The 19,165-nt window shown below is 46.1% G+C and overlaps 1 protein-coding gene across 2 annotated transcripts in view; it reads left to right on the top strand.

Annotated features, from left to right (window-relative positions):
• sae1 (SUMO1 activating enzyme subunit 1) overlaps window positions 1–19,165 on the top strand; it is a 116,132-nt gene that overhangs the window by 56,990 nt on the left and 39,977 nt on the right. For both annotated transcript variants that reach the window (XM_059640888.1, XM_048522570.2), the window contains exon 6: window positions 4,923–5,028. In XM_059640888.1, the coding sequence (XP_059496871.1) occupies window positions 4,923–5,028 (106 nt within the window). The remainder of the gene's footprint in view (window positions 1–4,922; window positions 5,029–19,165) is intronic.

Genomic DNA, 19,165 nt, shown 5'->3' with positions numbered 1-19,165 from the left:
AGTCAACCTCTCTTCATAAGATAAGCCCTCAAATCCAGGCAGCATCCTGGTAAACCTCCTCTGAACCCTCTCCAAAGCATCCACATCTTTCCTATAATAGGGCGACCAGAACTGGGCGCATTACTCCAAGTGCGGTCTAACCAAAGTTTTACAGAGCTGCAACAAGATCTCACAACTCTTAAACTCAATCCCCCTGTTAATGAAAGCCAATACACCATATGCTTTCTTGACAACCCTGTCCACTTGGGTGGCCATTTTCAGGGATCTATGTATATGCACACCAAGATCCCTCTGTTCCTCCACACTGCCAAGAATCCTATCCTTAATCCTGTACTCAGCTTTCAAATTCGACCTTCCAAAATGCATCACCTCGCATTTATCCAGGTTGAACTCCATCTGCCACCTCTCAGCCCATCTCTGCACCCTGTCAATGTCCCGCTGCAGCCAACAACATCCCTCTATACTGTCAACGACACCTCCTTGCTTCGTGTCATCTGCAAACTTGCTGACCCATGCTTCAATCCCCTCATCCAAGTCATTAATAAAAATTACAAACAGTAGAGGCCCAAGGACCAAGAGCCCTGTGGAACACCACTCACCACTAACTTCCAGGCAGAATATTTTCCTTCTACTACCACTCGCTGTCTTCTGTTGGCCAGCCAATTCTGTATCCAGACAGCTAAGTTCCCCTGTATCCCATTCCTCCTGACCTTCTGAATGAGCCTACCATGGGGAACCTTATCAAATGCCTTGCTGAAGTCCATATACACGACATCCACAGCTCGACCCTCATCAACTTTTCTAGTCACATCCTCAAAGAACTCGATAAGGTTTGTGAGGCATGACCTGCCCCTCACAAAGCCATTTATTCCTTGACATTAACTGGATGATGTTCATATTGTGTACTTTATACACATCTTTCTCCAGCACTAACATTTGTCACCGTGAAGAGCATTACAATCAGAGTGTCAAGACGTCTACATGATCCTGTACAGATCTGACCAAATGGAATCAAAAGTATATCACTTTCAATTTTATGATTTAAAACAAAAGTTGCTCAAACTTTCAACTACTTTCTCTGTTGAACTAAAATGAAATTAGAACATACTGAAACCTTATGTCATCAATACTCGGATTGATGTTAATCAGTCAACAATCTTCACATTTACTTAACTGATCATGTACATATCAAAATCCAATACGTCGCATGCAGTTTCATGCACCTTAGGACAATCTAAACATACTACATTAAAGTGTAAATCATAGATACGTATCAAAGACGCTCAGCAGCCAGTTCAGACACATGTCGACACAGAGTGACACATTGACCAAGTGATTTTCTTCCAAACCATCATAAATGGTCGTCAAACAGTTGATTACTTCAGTCACATTTCGACGTTGCTCGTTTTGTGTCCAAATTGTGGTAATTAATTTGACAAAGAATATTTTAATACTTTCATGGAGTATTAACTAATGCTGTAACGACTACTCAGTTGCTGAAGTAGTATGTTGTCAGGTCGGCCATTTTCAGCTGCCAAACCTCATTGGGATAAGTGCTGGAAGTCAAGTCCTTCTATTCCTGGAATTATTACAAAAGCTTCAGATGTCATCAAAACTATTCAAAATATCCCCAACGTACCTCTCTGTTAAGACTCCGGTTAATAGCATAGACCAGGTTTTTGTCCTTAACAAGAACTAGTATTTGTTACGAATGAAAGATTTTTGCTACAGCTAACAGGTGGGAACTATTGGCATATAACTCTACCAGTTAAAACTCTCACCCTGTTACAGAACCTTCCCTACATAAACACGCACACGAAACAAAAAAAAACTGTGTTATGCATGAGTGAAAACTGACAAGGCAGTTGAATGCTCTGTATCTATACAGTGCACAGAGCTGATCTCTTTGGCTTCTCAGGTCTTGCTGCTCCCTGATCTACCTTCAGTTAGGTACCTTCAGTTGTCCTCAGGAGGCACAGAGTGATTGATTCACAGCTTATAAAGTCTTTGACTTTTTGTTTAGAAGCACTAGGTTACTGAAACTTGTGATTGGAAATAAACTGGCTTTCTTCAGGATTTAGATTTTTTTAGTGCAGAAAGACAGATTCCACTTCCGTTTCCAGCAGTCCTAGTGCTTCTGGCTGTCTTTTTCACACTCACATGCTGTCCAGCCACTTGGGAACCAATCTCTCAGGTTTTGACAGGCAGAAAGCCTAAGTCATTGACAATTGGTCACCACTCCACAGACCAATCAGCTATTTGTTGATGGCCAAATCTCCACTCATACAAATCCCTTGCCTCTGGCTCATCTTCAGGGACCTGCCCCCATTGCTTAAACAAGCAACAGCGTAAATAGAACTTACAATAACAGTAACAGAAACAGAAACAAAGGTACCAAAACATCAATTGCTGGAGAATCTCAGCAGGTTTGGCAGCATCTGTGGACAAAAATCAGAGTTAACTTTTCTGGTCAAGTGACCCTTCCACAGATGCTGACAGACCTGTTGAGCTTTTCCAGCAATTTCTGCTTTTGTTTCTGAATTATAGTATCTTGCAGGTTTTTTTTTCCATTTATTAAGCCTTGATAACGTGCTCTTAAAAATACAGTATCAATTCCACAATCTTCGTTTTTTAAAACAGTCCTTTTCCCATTTCAGTCCCCAATCAAAAATACAGAAAAATGCAAGTTATAGCCTTTGCACAGTGTACTTTTTAAATTTCTTGGCATTTTAACTGATTTACTGACTTTGATTTCAAAATCCCTTGTTTCAGAAGGGCTACACAGCGACAGCACTGAATTGCATTTGTGCTTGGGGCAAACATTTGATCAAACTAGATTCAAACCGTGCAATGAAGCGACTTGTCACGGGCAGATTAAGGTTTTTGTGATTTTTGTTTTCCTCTGCAATGCTCCTGGAAAGTATCTTGATATGTCTTATTACTTTAAAAACATGAAGTAAACACAACTGTTCGTTGATCCAGGTGTGAAAAGTGAGGATATGGTAGATTGCTTAGGTAACTGAGAGGCATGGATAGAGTCGATAGCCAAGACTTTTCCCCAGGGCAGGATTGACTGCCACAAGGGGTCATAGTTTTAAGGTGTTAGGAGGAAGGTATAGAGGAGAGGTCATAGGGAGGTTCTTCACCCAGAGAGTTGTGAGCGCATGGAATAGTTTACCAGTGGTAGTCGTGGAAGTGGAGTCATTAGTGACGTTTAAACGACTGCTGGACGTGCACATGGACAGCAGTAAATTGAGGTTAGGTTATTTTATTTTTGGATTAGGATTAGTCCACGGCACAACATTGTGGGCCGAAGGGCCTGTACTGTGCTGTACTTTTCTACATTCTGTGTTCTAAATGTTTTACATCAATATTTACTTCTGGCAATACTTGTCATTATTGAACTAGCTTTGACTCATGCTGCCTCCAGCTTGACAGGTCGACATTGCTTGTTCCAAAACTATGGTTCCAAGGGTGACCTTGAAAGTGGATTTGCAAAGTTTGGGGCCTGCCACTTGTGCAAATCCAATCCTGTTGATCATGCTCAATCTTCTTCTGCAAACAGAGAATAGAATGCATTGAATCGTGTGGAGAAATGACTGTTCCACCTCAACATAAGCATGTTGCATGCTTGAAAATTTGGATGGATATTGCTTGTGTGAATTCTGTTTTAATAATAGTTTCTAAGAATGCAACTTTGATTATGAGTAGACTGTTTATCCACAGTGTCTTTTCTGGCAATCTGGTCAGAATTAGTGAAGCCCAAAGGGGTCCTGATCACTGGTCAGAAAACTACTGACAAAATCCTGTTGTTGAGTTTGGGAAGTACCTGACAGAACGGCCACTGGTGGCAGACCTTTCTGATAATTTGAGAATGTCGACAGCAAAGCTAAGTCCATCAAAAGCCGCTGACCCACTCGGAGCCTAAAAGGCGACCAATGGTACCAGTAAGAATGAGGGCGGTGGTTTTTGGTGGGAATGTGGACAACACAAGTGCACAGTTAACGGAAAACACCCCCCCCACCCAAGGCCAAAGACATGGGTGAGCTGGGGTTTATAGGACAGGCTAGGAAGTAACAGGGACCTCTCTCCCACACCCCTGCTGTCCGATGCTAGGACAGTAGTGATGAATCCCACCCCCATTACCCCAAGGAAGCCACTGGCAATCCTGAGGCTTTGCTGGGAAGCCTTCCTTGGGCATAGAAATGATATCAGATTCCTGCCTCATCCCAGAGGGGCTGTTAATTTGGGATGCACCCTAATAATGGGTATCAGTTGGCTTATTAATGAGCCTAACTGGCATTCTGCTGCCATTGGCCAGGGATCCTGCATCAGTCCTTTCCGTTCTCCCACTGAATTGGGTGAGGTTTTCTCATATTGTTTGGTTAATTCTCGACTAGTGAGCAGACACCAATATCAAATGGAAATGTGTGCTGGGAATACAGTAGTAGTGAAAAGCTGCTAGAAGTTAAGGGAAACTGATAATACAAAACTATTTCTGATATTTGAGAATCTAGGACAAGGGACAAAGAATGAAAGTTATAAAGCTAGACCTTTTTGAATAGAAACTAGAAAGCTCTTCAGTGCCACTGTGTTAGTTTGGAGCATTTATCTCCACAAACTTAAGCTAGATTGATTGTTACTTTTAATTTCAAGTTTAATAGATTCATGTTGAGAGATATTAAGTGAAATAAAACAAAATTGGATATGCAGTGTTAGATTACAGATTATCCAAACGCTTGTTGGTGGAATAGGTTTGAGAAGACTAAAGAGCTTCTGTTTGTTTCTAATTGTTAAAATAAGTTACCTTTTTGACTTTTGCAACCCCCTTAACTCCTATTATGTTGAACATGAGGAATTGTTGGAGCAAGTTCTGTTCATTTGGGAGCTAACTTTTATATTGCTTTATTTTCTTGGTCCAGACAGTGCGTTTTTACCACCTTAAGGAGGCACTGGAAGTAGATTGGAGCAGCGAAAAGGCAAAGACGTGTCTGAAACGCACCCCTACTGATTATTTTCTTCTGCAAGGTAACAGAGCAACACATTGTGCACGTGTGCAGAATGTGGCTGTTCAGGGGTTTTATTTCATAAGTGCTTTACGTTTAGAATACTGTACACTAACCTCTGCCCTCTCTGTGTGTCTCATTATGGCTCGGGGCACCCCCTCTCTAACCTGCTTCACCTGTGGTTTCTCTTTAGTTTTGTTCATTTTGGGCCTGATGCCGCACGCGGATTAGCCGTACTTGTCACCCCAGTCATTCATCCTTAGCAGCTTGAGTGGCTTGCTCGCCTGCTTCAGAGATCATGAGTCAACGACCCAGCATGGATTGAAGTCAGTGTAGGATGCATTGGTCTCCAGTGAACTCCTACTTGGAGTTTTTGTGCAAGACTCTGAGATGGGGCAGCGTTAAGATTGGCTGTGACATCCTTTGCGATCCGTTAACCTGCTCAGATGTGGACAATCTTGAATCACATGTGAATAAAGACATTGATGGCATCCAGTTTATGCAGAACCTTGCAACAGAAAAAGAATCAACGAATTAGAAACCAGGTTAGCCAAAAATATATTGTACACTTTCAACACTGAACAGGGGCCCTAAGTAGCACCTTCAGTTGGACACAGTGGGTTTAATTGATTTTCACACCTTTGTATATCTTCATGATAGCCATACAATGCAAAAGGAACTGTACAACTCCAGACTTATTCCAAACTGATGCAGCGACAAGGACTTCTCCATCAAATCAAGCTCATTCTGCTTGGCTTCCATTTCAAATGAAGTGCTTCTCCAGCAATGGTATCAATGAAGGCTCACAAGGTCCCTTACATATTCCCGCAAAGCCCTCATACCGTCATGAAATAATGGAGATTTCACAACTTGCAGTAGAAATGGAGAGCTCCTAGCTGCAACCAGCTGGTAGTTGACTAGTCAGCACCAGAGCACTACACCACCAACCTTATCATCAAGCTACGTGGAAAATAGTCACTTTTTCCAAGTCTGTGATGATGTGTCTTCCTCCCAAAGATTTGTCATCATTAAATCTGTCTTCTCCGTTTCTAACATACTGCCTGACTTGGTAAATGTTCATTGCCAAAATAATCTCTACTTCAACTACTAATGGCAGTAATATGTTGATTTTCTATGCAAACAGAAAACAAGCTGCCCCTTGCTCCATTTCAAGTCTATAATTAAGAAATACAAAGTTCACCCTGAGAAATAAGGTGACAGCATCCATTGTAATCAGTGTCAACACAGTATGGAGCTGGAGGAACACAACAGGTCAGGCAGCGTCAGAGGAGCAAGAAAGTCGATATTTCAGGTCAGGACCCTTTATCAGTACTGAAGCATCCTGACCTAAAGCATCAACTTTTCTGCTCCTCTGCTGCTGGCTGGCCTGCTGTGTTCCTCCAGCTCCACATGGTGTTGATTCTGACTCCAGTATCTGCAACGTTTGCTGTCTCTTCCATTTTAATCAGCTGACATCCCTCAGTTATTTTAACAGTGGTTGTTGCCTGACTGCTCATTCCAGAAGCCAAGGGCTGCATCATATTGGAATAAGTCTGGAGTTTTGCAGTTCCTTTTGCATTGTACGGCTATCATGGAGATATACAAAGGTGTGAAAATCAATTAAACCCACTGCGTCCAACTAAAGGTGCTGCTTAAGACCCCTGCAGTAGGGTATTTATGGATTTTTAACATAGGAATTGGCAAGATTTCTCTGCCTTGATGAGAGGAAACTGCTGGAATGTGTGGTTGCTCAGACGTCATCACTGACTCTCAACTTTTCCTCTGCACCAAAAACATCCTCTTCTGCTGGTACTTGCCTCATGTCAAACCTCTGGTGAATCTGGACTTGACATGTCTCTGAAACTAATTCCACTGTTTTTTGAAAGAAATAGCTCCTCAACCTCTGGATGAGTTGTTCAGGCATTGTGCATGGGAGTTGCTCATGCAGCACGAACACTTGGTGACACCTAGCATCTCCGCTGTTCATGCGACGGGGGATGGGGGAAGAAAACATGTCACGGTCAAGCCAATACCAGTGACAGAGGGTTAACTTGAAACAACCTTTATGATTCCAGGAACGTGGGCGAAAAAGTAAGATCTTTGGATCGAACAGCACTCTTCACTTCCCTGGGAATTTCTAAAGCAGTCTCATCTTAGGAAGTAATTTTGTGATGTCAGCAGTTTTCCCATACGATTATTTCCCAGCAAATACTCATTGGCAGACTTTGTGTTAATTTGTGTATGTGATATCTATGTTGGCCTCAAGCAGCTACGGTTTTATATGGAATATGCGAAGTCCCAGCACTCGCGATCAGGCTGGCATAGGTAGATTCTTGACAAGGGAGGGAGAACGAGGTGATTAGGCAGGAATTTGCAGTTGTGAACAGAATCAAATCAGCTATGATGTTAGAGAACGCAAGGGGCCAAATGGCCTGCTGATTCAAATATCTGTATATTTTTATCTGGCAAAAACATCAAATTGGTGTAATTTAGTAGGCTCTGAGCTTTGGTTTGCGCAATTCTTTAAAACTAAATTGCATTTTGGAATGCAGAGAGGTTAAGATTTCTTTTTTGTAGAAGGTTGAGGCAAGAAATGCTTTGTAACAGGAAGTGGTTCACATAAAGACAAACCAATGGGTCTTTGAGGGAAAATTAGCTCAATTTTATTGAGGCACAGAAGGTCACAAGGCTATAGAGTGAGAATATGATTACTTGTATATTATTCTAGCAAAGAACCAGCGCAGATGTAATGGAACAAATAGCCACATTCTACAATACTCACCCCTGCCTTCTCAAGGGCAGTTAGGGACAGGCAACAAACGCTAGGCAGTCATTGACACCATGAATGAATTAAAAGAAAAATAACTTATTTGTGTCTTTCTCTACTTTTTTTTCTTATCAAGTAATTGTACCAAAAATCTTTTTTTTAAAGAAAACGCTATTTTGTTCAAAATGCAAATAATACCTTGATTTTCATCTGGCTCTTTAAGAATCCACCGTAAATAAACTGGAGCCCAGTTTCCTGCTGCAGTGTTTTTGAATTTCCATTGTCCATGGTGCTTGGTTATTCAGCTGCTTGGAGGCTGCAGACAGTGTTCCCACTATCCCACCTGCTTCAGCATAACATCACTGCTTCCTCTTGTACAAATACTTCGAACCCTTCCAAAGCAACTCACCAAAACACCACCTGTGCTAAAAATAAAAGGTCACTGAAGTTTTACCAAAACAGCAGGACATCAGGTGCATTTCTTCTTTTGTCGAGTTTGTACAGCTGCCTTCCTTATTTTGGTGCAGTGGTTACTGCACATTGCCCTTTGCCCTTTGCTTGGGTGTATGCCTTTATATCGTGCTGATTTGCAGAGAAACTGATTGCTTGCTTCACCATGCGCATAATAATCCATGTTACTCTGATAACCACATGCAAATTTGTGTTTTCTGTCATCTTTTAAAATTCATGGTAAGGATAAAAGAGATAAGTGCAAGATTGGACCATTTGACCCCTCTGTCGAGAACCATTATCCATAAGGTCATGGCTGATGTGATTGTGGCCATAATTTCACTTTCCTGTCTATCCCCTATAACCCTCAACTCCCTTGTTGATTAAAATAAGATTACTCTAATTCAGTTTTGAATATAAACAATGACACATCTTTTACCAGTCTCTTGGGAAGAGAATTCCAAAGATTAACAGCCCAAATAGGAAAAATTCCTCCTCTCTCTCTTAAATGGGAGACCCCTTGTTTTGAAACTCTGACTCCTAGTCTTAGATTCCCCCTCAAGGGGCAACATCCCTATAGCATCTACCCTATCAGGCCCTCTTTTTTTTGAACAGTTGTTGAGAGTAAAGTTAATCTTAATTCAAATTGCAAGTGATTTTCAGTATCAAGTATATTGATCTGTAACACTGCAAGTGTCAACATTGCACAGAGTGCTCAGTCATCCATAGGATTCTAGTATTTTCAAAGTGGTCTTATTGCCAGCACCCTGAGTGAATAAAGACACTGAACAATGGTTCAGGCACACCAGGCTGTCACAAGGGTACTTGCCTAGGCATGTGAGGCGAGGAACCAGTCAGGACTGAGGAGATGGTAAGAGTACAAAAGACCAGATGGACTGATTATTGAAAGAGACTGTGTGTCATGATGTGGACAGAAGCAAAAACAATGGCATTGGGCCAGGCCACGTGAGTAGGACTTGTAATGATAGCCTCCTCTTTTCTGTACAGTCGTGAAGAATACTACAACAGACACTTCACAAACTGCATAAAAACTGAAAGCACGAGGGCATATTACAAGGACAACGTTTAAATAGTTTCTTTCGAAAGGAAGGCATCAATAATGTAGGTTATGTTTCTGGATTGTAGTTTTGAGAAAGTGCTTATTGTAATTTTTTTTCGATGGTAACATTAGTGTAGCATTGAGCCATGAAGCCTAGAAGGTTGCAACTTTGACTCTTGATTTATGTTGAGTTTGCAGATATTTATTCAGATCAGCAAATTGGTCCTGGACTAATTGCCCTTGACTAGAAAGTCCATGGTAAATAATGACAGAAACAGGGTTTGTTGTCATACCCCTTCTAATTGATTAGCCTACTGACCCTTGCTGTCTAGGGTCACAAGAAATATGAGCGGGTTACTGAAAACTAATGTAAGTCACTGCCTCAGGATTGTTTTAAATCCTGCATGAAGTAAAAGGTCCCATGGTATTATGTGAGAAATAGCAGAGGGAGTTCTCCCCAGTATTTTGGTCACTGTTCATTCATTAAACGACATCACTGAAAGCAGATTTTTAATCACTTATTTCCTAGCTGTGTGTAGAAACCCATACAGAAATTGGTTCCTATGTTTCTTACTTGGAAACGTTGAAAAAGTGCCAAAAAATCTTTGATTAGATTTATAGCAGGGGTCGATTAACTGTGAGGTACTAAGAATTTGGGAATTTGTGTATAATGGTAGGAATATAGAGCTGAAACAGGGGATCAACCATTGGATGATGCAAGCTTTAAGGGCCAAACGGCCAACTCCAACACATGCTGTTTATGTTGCTTATTAGTGCAAGTCTTATTATTGAGGCACCTGCAGCTATCATAAGTTGGTTGAAGTGCGTGAGGCTTGATGAAGGGCAAGGTACTGTAAAGAATTGTCTTTTGTGGACTAGTAACAAATTGCTGGAGAAATTCAGCAGGTCTGGCAGCATATGTGGAGAGGAAGACAGAGCTAATGTTTTGAGTCCAGTGTGGTCCCTCTTTGGAACTGAGAGGAGCTGGAGCTGGAACTAGAAAGTGCTTGCCATTTTAACAAACACCTTGTTCACATTCTGACATTTCCATCCTTGGCCTGCCACAGCGTTCCAGTGAAGTTCAATGAAAACTGGAGGAACAAAACCTCTTCTCAGGTGCTTTAGGACCTCTAAGACTCAATGTTGGGTTCACACCTTCAGGGTAGGATCTCTGTCCTTCTTTCATTGCCCCCACACCCCCCACCTTGTCTGGCTGCATCTTGTTTGTGTTTTGTTGGCTTCACTGAGTGGATCTGTTTTCTCCTTTTCACTGCCAGCATTTACACCTATTTTACATCTTTATCTCTCTTTTACCACCGTTATTACTGTCTTTGACTTTTGTCTGGGCGCACACTCAATCTGTTCCACTTGCTGCTCCTTTCTCTCTGCCTACAGTATCACAAACGGTATTTTCCAACTCCTTTCCATCCTGAAGAAGTCAGCCTGGACTTTAAAGGTTAACTGTGTTTCCATCGCCACACCTGAGTTTTTCCAGCACTTCATTTTCATTTCAGATTTCCAGGGTATTTTCTTTGTCTTATTGTCTTTTGTGAGGTGTCTGAAAATGAAGAGTAAATTGCAGTTGTGTTTTGGAGAGGCAGGGACCAGTGTAACAAAGTGTATTCAGTCTAAAGTCTCCAGTCCAGCTTTGGAAGCACCAAAGTACCTGAGCTTTACTGTGACAGACTAATGTAAACTCTAGCAGAGGGGTGAGGTTGCTTTGCTAACTTCTTGTTTGTTAGTTGAGAACATGTGAAACACTGGTGACAGCTATGCTGATAACATCAGCACTATTATTAACAGTATCAAGTGAATAATAATGAAGTGCACTGCTGTGTGGAAGCTGCCCTGTGGAAAAAGCTGTGGGTGTTACAGCTAACAGCTTCAAGGTTGATGTGCACAGCCTGCGAGCAGCATGCAGGAAACGAGTCTAGGGGAGGTGATGTAATTAGGAAGCTGATGAGGCAGAGAAATTGTGATTGGCATCTAAAGAGAGCTCTCTGGCACATGCCATTGTTCCATGATGTTAATGTTTAACCCTTTTCAGTGCCTAATGCCTCTGTGTGTTGCAACAGTAGAAAAGCACAGAATGGCAGGCATCAATTCTAGAGTGAGAGATAATGGGAACTGTAGATGCTGCAGAATCCGAGATAACAAAGTGTGGAGCTGGATGAGCACAGCAGACCAAGCAGGATCTCAGGAGCACAAAAGCTGACATTTCGGGCCTAGACCCTTATCAGCAATTCTAGAGTGTGTGTGTGCTCAGTGCTGCCTCCTAATTTTACCCATAAGGAAAGGAATCGGGTGAAATGCAAAGGGCCGGATTGCCCTGCTTCCAGCATTGGATTCCTCAGCTGCAGCATCAGGAAAAATGGAGTGGAATTTTTGTAGTCCTCTCCAGCTACCACTCGAACCTTCTCTTAAGGTTACTTTTTAGGCACCAAATAACATTGTGCATTTAAATAGCGCTTTTAACCCAAGATGTTTCGTGAATATGTAGAAGTTGACAGCATTAGTTTGACTGCCATACCCTCACAATGGGAAGGGATCCGTGCAATAAATTGTAACTTCTGCTTGGATTTATGCAAGATTTAATGTTGGAAGCAGTCTGACACTGCAGCAGTGTGTTTTAAAAGTTCTAAACTAACGAGTTTTGAGAAGATTTATAGCTCAGGTTGAGTTTCTGGATGTGAGTTTGCTCGCTGAGCTGGAAGGTTAGTTTTCAGACGTTTCGTCACCGTTCTAGGTAACATCATCAGTGAGCTTCCGACGAAGCGCTGGTGTTATGTCCCGCTTTCTATTTATCTGTTTAGGTTTCCTTGGGTTGGTGATGTCATTTCCTGCGTTGGTGATGTCATTTCCTGTTCTTTTTCTCAGAGGATGGTAGATTGGCTCCAAATCAATGTTTTTGTTGATCAACAAACACATTGATTTGGAGCCAATCTACCATCCCTGCGAAAAAGAGCAGGAAATGACATCACCAAAGCAGGAAATGACATCACCAAAGCAGGAAATGACATCACCAACCCATGAAAACCTAAACAAAAATAGAAAGTGGGACATAACACCAGCGCTTCGTCAGAGGCTCACAGATGATGTTACCTAGAATGGTGGCGAAACGTCTGGGAACGAACCTTCCCGCTTTGTGAACCAGCTTACATCCAGAACTCAATAAAGACCCACTCTTTTGTGGACCGAGAAGAGGAGAGCACGACTGTGTTGGAGGTGGAAGGAAGACGTTGGGTTGGCTGTGCACCCTTGCAACCGGTGGATCTTAATGCTGGCTTCGGCCTAACGCTGGTTCAGGGGAGCAGCCAACCTGCAACGATGGCTGCTGCAAGTGCTCGTGCCCCAGGTCAGGGGGTCCAGAACACCATCTGCGTTTCCATGAAGAAGGTGGATGAAGGTGCACCTGTGGACCGCACCTTCTTCGTGAAGAGGGTCCTGTTGGACTGTTGTGGGTTCACTGCTGCGGACTTGTACTGCCTGCAGTATTTCCCTGGAGGAGGTTTCTACGATGTAACCTTCAGGAGTGCCAAGCTTTGCGAGCGCTTCCTGGAGGTTTTCAAGGAGGGCCCCCTCTCTGTATTGACCGCTGTCCCGCTGTTTGTGATGCCAGCGCAGAGGAGCCGTATGGTGACTGTACACATGTACAACCCACATGTGCCAGCAGTTGATGTCCTGACCTTCCTCGGAAGGTACGTGAAGGTGGAAGGGGACCTAACTGACATGGTGGACCCCTTTGGCATCTGGACGAGTAAGAGGCAGGTCAAGGTGACGCTGAGGATGGGTGCAGACGGGAATGTCGCACACCCACCGTCCAGCTTCGCGATCGGCGGGAGCAAGGGCTACCTGACCTATGCAGGGCAACCTAAAGTCTGCCATGCCTATGGTAGGTCAGGTCACGTGGCGGCCGACTGCAAAGCCACCATCTGCAGGAACTGCAGGGTGGAGGGACACCTTGCAAAGGATTGCCCACGAGAGAGAAGCTGCAACCTTTGCTGGGAAGCAGGCCACCTCTATAGGGCATGCCTGTGGCAGGGGACCACCTACGTGCAGGTCGCCGGTGGGGGCAATGCGGGGCAAGCCCCCCTGAGGAGAGGAAGGCACCATGGCCCTGCAAGGAGCCCCCCCAATGTGCAGGAGGGCCAGGTTGTGCAGGAGGGCCCAGCCCCGCAGGATAGACCCGAGGCCAGCAAAGCGCCCCTGCAGGCTCCGCTTCCCCCACCGACAACCCGGAGTCGATGGAGGAGGCGACAGGTGACCCAGGGGAGTGGACGACGGTCCAGAAACCGAGGAGGAAGGCGCGCCAGCGGGCCCAGGCACCGCAACCATCAGGCGGGAAGAGGCAGCTACAGGGGGGCTATAAGAGCTCCTCTGACGAGGGAGATTCGGAGGAGGCCCGTCCAAAACAGAAGCTAAAGATCTCAAGGGAGAAGGAAAGCAGCAGCCCGCTTCCAGGTGACGGGAGGGCCCCCCAGAACGTTCAGGCGGGAAGGAGGAAACAGCGTGTCCCCAGCCTGACCCAGAGCCGGACTCTCCTGCCTCCGTACCCCCGACGGGGAGATGCCATCCAGAACGCAGCGTGGACGGTTTCCTGAGCCCGGAAAGCGTCCAGCAGTTAGCCCAGGCAATTGGCATGAAGGGACAGATGGAGGGGCTGGACCTTGGACTTGGGGATGGTACTGCGGTCACTGCCCACAATGGGGGTACGAGTTGCGAGCATTAATGTGCGCAGCGTCAAGTCCACCGCAAGATGTGTGTCCACGTTGGCCTACCTGACCGCCGTCAAGGCGGACCTCCTGTTTCTGCAGGAGTGCGGGATACCGCACCTCGGCAAGTACGGGAAATGGACCGGCACCTGGACCTGTGGGCCTTCGATCTGGTCGGGGAGTAATGGCTGTCGCTCCTCGGGCCTGGCTATTCTGCTGCGGGGGCACAACTTCACCATCTCTCAAGTTCAGGAGGTGGTGGGGGGTGGTGCCTCCTAGTGGCAGATGTCACCTACAGGAACGCTGCCCTGAGGCCGATCAACGTGTACGCCCCAGCGGTACGGAGTGAGCGGTTGGCCGTCCTGCAGCGGCTTCCACCCCTGCAGGCTACGTCCAGGCCGGTCATCCTAGGCGGAGACTTCAACTGCATCATTGATGCAGATGGAAGATCCAGCGTGGGGACAGCGGGTGGGGGGAGTCAACTGGACGTCACGTCCAGATTCCTGATGGGCACGGTGAAGGACGCCAAGCTGCTCGACGTCTTCAGCACCCCTGCAGATGGAGCACAGCGGAGATACACCTGGTCGCGGCCAGACGGGTATATCTGCTCAAGGATAGACTTCCTGTTTGTGTCACGGGCGTTCTTGGTCAGGTCCACTGGCGTTGAGCCGGTGTTCTTCTCTGACCACTGCCTCTTGCTGGCCGACTGTCACTTACAGGACGACCAGCAGGCCGGCAAGGGAACGTGGAAACTCAACACGACTCTGTTGACCCCAGAGAATGTCGAGGAGCTTAAGAGGGAGTACACCGGTTGGAGAACCATGAAACCCCTCTTTGAGTCTCCGGGCGACTGGTGGGGGACGGTGAAGGAGAACGTCAAGAGGTTCTTTGTCCTCGAGGGTGTTTGGAAGGCAAGAGAGAGGCGGGGAAAGCTGTTGCGACTCCAGAAAAGGATGCAGAACCTGCTCCTTCTGCAGTTGATGGGGGTCAATGTCACGGAGGACCTCCATGAGGTGAGGGGCCAGCAAGCCTCGCTTTTCGCCACGGAGGCCTCCAGGATAATCTTCCGGTCCAGGGCCCACTCCGTGGAGCAGGACAAGACGTGCTCACGTTTCTTCCTTCAGAAGGTGCACAAAGAGAGCTCTGTGCTTAGCCGGCTGAAGGAGGACGACGGCTCGGTGACGTCGTCGCGGCCCGACATTTTGAGGATCAGCAGATCCTTCTATGCTGGACTATACGACGCGAAGCCCACGGACAGCACGGCTTTCCGAGTCGTTCCTGTCGTCTATCACGGAGGTCTTAGACAACGGCACGAGGGAGTGGCTGGACCAGCCGATATCCCTGGACGAGCTGACCAGAGCCCTCAAGTCCTTGGAGAGGAATAAGACTCCCGGGAGCGACGGCTTACCGGTCGAGCTGTATTCCGCTGTGTGGGACCTGGCCGGCCAGGACCTGCTGGAGGTGTACGATAGTGCACTTCGGGCAGGGGAAATGTGCAAGTCTATGAGGAAGGGCATCATCACCCTCATTTACAAGAGGAAGGGGGAGAGGGAACAAATTAAGAATTGGCGTCCCATTTCACTATTGAACGTGGACTACAAAATCTTGGCCAAGGTCATTGCCAACTGGGTCAGGTCTGTCCTGGAGTCGGTGATTCACCCTGACCAAACCTGTGCTGTGCCAGGCAGGAAGATCACCGAGAGCCTCGCGCTCATCAGGGATACGATCGCCTACGTGCAGGACAGGCGGGTGGACACCTGCCTCGTCAGCCTTTACCAGGAGAAGGCCTTCGACAGGGTCTCTCATGCTTACATGAGGGACGTCCTCTCCAAATTGGGGTTCGGCGAGGGCATCCGCAATTGGATCCAGCTGCTCTACACAAACATCGTTAGCGCAGTCTCGATCAATGGGTGGGAATCGGACAGTTTTCCCGTCAGATCTGGAGTCAGGCAGGGCTGCCCGCTCTCTCCTGCCTTGTTCGTGTGCTGTGTGGAGCCCTTCGCCGCATCTGTCAGGAAGGACGTGAGCCTGAAGGGCGTGACTATCCCAGGCAGCGGAGGCCTTCTGGTCAAGACCTCCCTGTACATGGACGATGTCGCCGTCTTCTGCACCGATCGTCGGTCGGTGAGTAAGCTGTTGGACATCTGCGGCCAGTTTGAACTGGCCTTGGGTGCCAAAGTCAATAGGGGTAAGAGCGAGGCCATGTTCTTCGGGAACTGGGACGACCGCTCCTTCGTCCCCTTCACCGTCAGGACAGACTACCTGAAGGTGCTGGGGTGTTTGGTTCGGTGGAGCTGGGGTGTGCACTAAGACTTGGGAGGAGCGTATCACCAAATTGAAGCAGAAGCTGGGCAGGTGGATGCTCCGGTCCCCCTCCATCGCGGTTAAGAACCTGGTTGTCAGGTGCAAGGGGCTTTCGGTACTGTTGTATGTGGTGCAGGCCTGGCCTATTCCCTGGACCTGCGCCGCTGCAGTCACCCGGGCCATCTTCCACTTCATTTGAGGGTCGAGGATGGACCGGGTGCGCGGGGACACCATGTACAAAGACCTGGAAAATGGGGGAAAGGGCGTACCGAATGCCTCCCTCGCCCTGCTGGCTACCTTTGTGTGCGGCTGCATCAAGCTGTGCATAGATCCTCAGTACGCAAACACCTAGTGTCACTACTTACTGAGGTTCTACCAGTCCCCGGTGTTGCGAAGGATGGGCTTGGCCTCGTTGCTGCGGAACGCTCCGAGTAGTTGGACCGTCCCGTACCACCTGTCCTTCGTGGAGAAATTTTTGAAGGGAAACACCTTTGACCACAAGGCCGTCAGGCAGCGGTCAGCACGTATTATCCTCAAGACCCTTCGGGAAAAGGAGAGGGTGATCCCATCGTGTGGTTCCCCATGCAGACTGCCAAAGTCGTTTGGCAGAATGCTTCATCGCCAGAACTTTCAGACAAGCACAAGGACATTGCTTGGCTGGCGGTGAGAGGGGCTCTGCCAGTGAAATCCTTTATGCATGCCTGGAATCTCTGCGCCACCGCACGCTGCCCTCGAGGCGGCTGCGGCGGGGACTAGACTGTCAGGCACACTCCAGAAGGAGGTGATCATGCGCAGGAGGTCTGGAGGGGGATGCAGTGGTATTTGTTGAGGTTCGTCCCGAGCAGCTCCGTGACGCGGGACTCCGTGCTCTACGGGCTGTTTCCGGGGACGCACACCGAGACCAACATCAACTGTGCCTGGAGGACCATCAATGTGGTGAAAGACGCTCTTTGGTCTGCCCGCAACTTGCTGGCCTGCCAGCTGAAAGAACTGACCCCAACCGAGTGTTGCAGACTGGCGCACTCCAAGGTCCAGGACTACGTGCTGAGGGACGCGCTAAAGCTTGCGGCAGCCGCCACCAAGGCGCGGTGGGGAAAGACCACGGTATGAAACCCCTCGTCCAGAATAGAAAAAAGGGCCCTATCTGGTAACTGGACCCAGCTGGCGCCTTCCCCAACTGGTCAGGTGGCCAACGGGGACTGTGCGGGGTGAGGACTGCCGGGGTATTTATTTTGCTTTGTTTTTCCTTCTTTGTTTTGTTTTTGCCTTTAGTTGGTGTATGTACCCCCAGGTAACCCGGAGCAGCTGGGTAGGTGTGTCAGTGTTTTTTTTGTACATTCCATGAATAAAGTATATTTTTTCAAATTAAAAAATGGTGATGAAATGTCTGAAAACTAACCTTCCAGCTCACGAGCAAACTCACACCCAGAAAGTTCTAAACTAATTGCAACGCAAGTATTGAACCATACTATTTAAGTGGTGCCAAAAAGCTTTTAATGAGCACTAAATTTGAAAAATGCTTGTCTTGCATTCTTTGGTTATGTGCTAGAATTGCAAGAACTTTTGTCATTTCAGAGGTAGAATGGAATCTGTTCTAAAACTCATTCATCTGTTTGAAGATAAAAATAAGAAGCAGGAGTGGGCCATTCACCAGCTTCATCTCAGTCTGCCATTTTGATAAAATCATGACTGAACTAACTAAACCTTAAATCCATACTTGTGCTTGCACTGATCACCTAGTAACCCCTTGATTACAAAGAATCCTACGTTGGTGGGAAATGTCTGTTATCTGCTACTAGCCTCGTGTTTGAGCAATCTTAAGATCACTTCATTCTTTCGAAGCACTAAAACCGTAAAGGATTTCAATTGTTGTGATGCATAAGGAGATCATTCAGCCCACTGTGTCTGCATTGACACTGAGCCAAATTACTCCATGAGCCAATCTCCTGACTTTCCTTGTATATTGCTTCTATTCAAATCACCATTTAATAACCTTTTAAATGCATCAGTTGAACCTGCCTCCACCACATTTCCAGACAGTGCATTTCCAGAGCTGCATTTAGAAGTTGTTTCTCTCACGTTTTTTTGTAGAACATTTTAAATCTGTGCCCTCTTGACCCCCCTTATGAGTTGGAACAGTTTCTCCCTGTTTACCAAGTCTAGGCCCCTTCATGATTTTGAAAACTTCTATCAGGTCTGCTTTGGCCTTCTGAAGAAGAACAAACCCAACTTCTTCAATCTATCCTCATAACTAAAGTGTCTCATCCCTGCAAGTATTTTGGGATGGGAAGAGTGGACTCCACTGCAAACCTTTATACCTCTTGAAAACAAACCCTTAGCTATTACTTGTGTTTCTTGTCATGCAAGCAACTTTGGATTTACATTGCTACTGTCCACTTTATTCCATGAGCTATAACATTGTGTTCTTTACAATGGCTACACAAGTAAGTGTTTAAATAATTAAAGAAACTGTGTGTCAATAGACATTGTTTATATGTATCCTTGAGTTTCAGTATGTACAACATGCATTGAGGCCTTATAAGCATGCTTGATAGTCAAACCAGATTCCTTTAGTTTCAATATCCATTACACTAATTGAAATCGCTCCTGAAAGCAGTTGTATTTGCAAATAAATAGTTGGCCATTTAGGCACAATGTGACATTTCTTCCTGGTTTATGGACCTTCAGAATTCTGACAAAGAACAGTTGATACTTGATCATTGCGTATAATCAAGGCTAAGATAGAACTGGTAACTCTAACAATTAAATCATGTTGCTCCTGGTAAGCGTAACTCTGTGTTCAATCTTCACTCAGCTCAGCTGGGGTAATGGTACATGTGCTTCACTTGGGTTCTGTATCCATTTG

The sequence above is a fragment of the Stegostoma tigrinum genome, chromosome 39, assembly GCF_030684315.1.
Source record: "Stegostoma tigrinum isolate sSteTig4 chromosome 39, sSteTig4.hap1, whole genome shotgun sequence".
Taxonomy (NCBI): domain Eukaryota; kingdom Metazoa; phylum Chordata; class Chondrichthyes; order Orectolobiformes; family Stegostomatidae; genus Stegostoma; species Stegostoma tigrinum.
The sequence above is the reverse complement of the archived record's forward strand: the minus strand, read 5'-3'. Positions and strand labels throughout refer to the sequence as shown.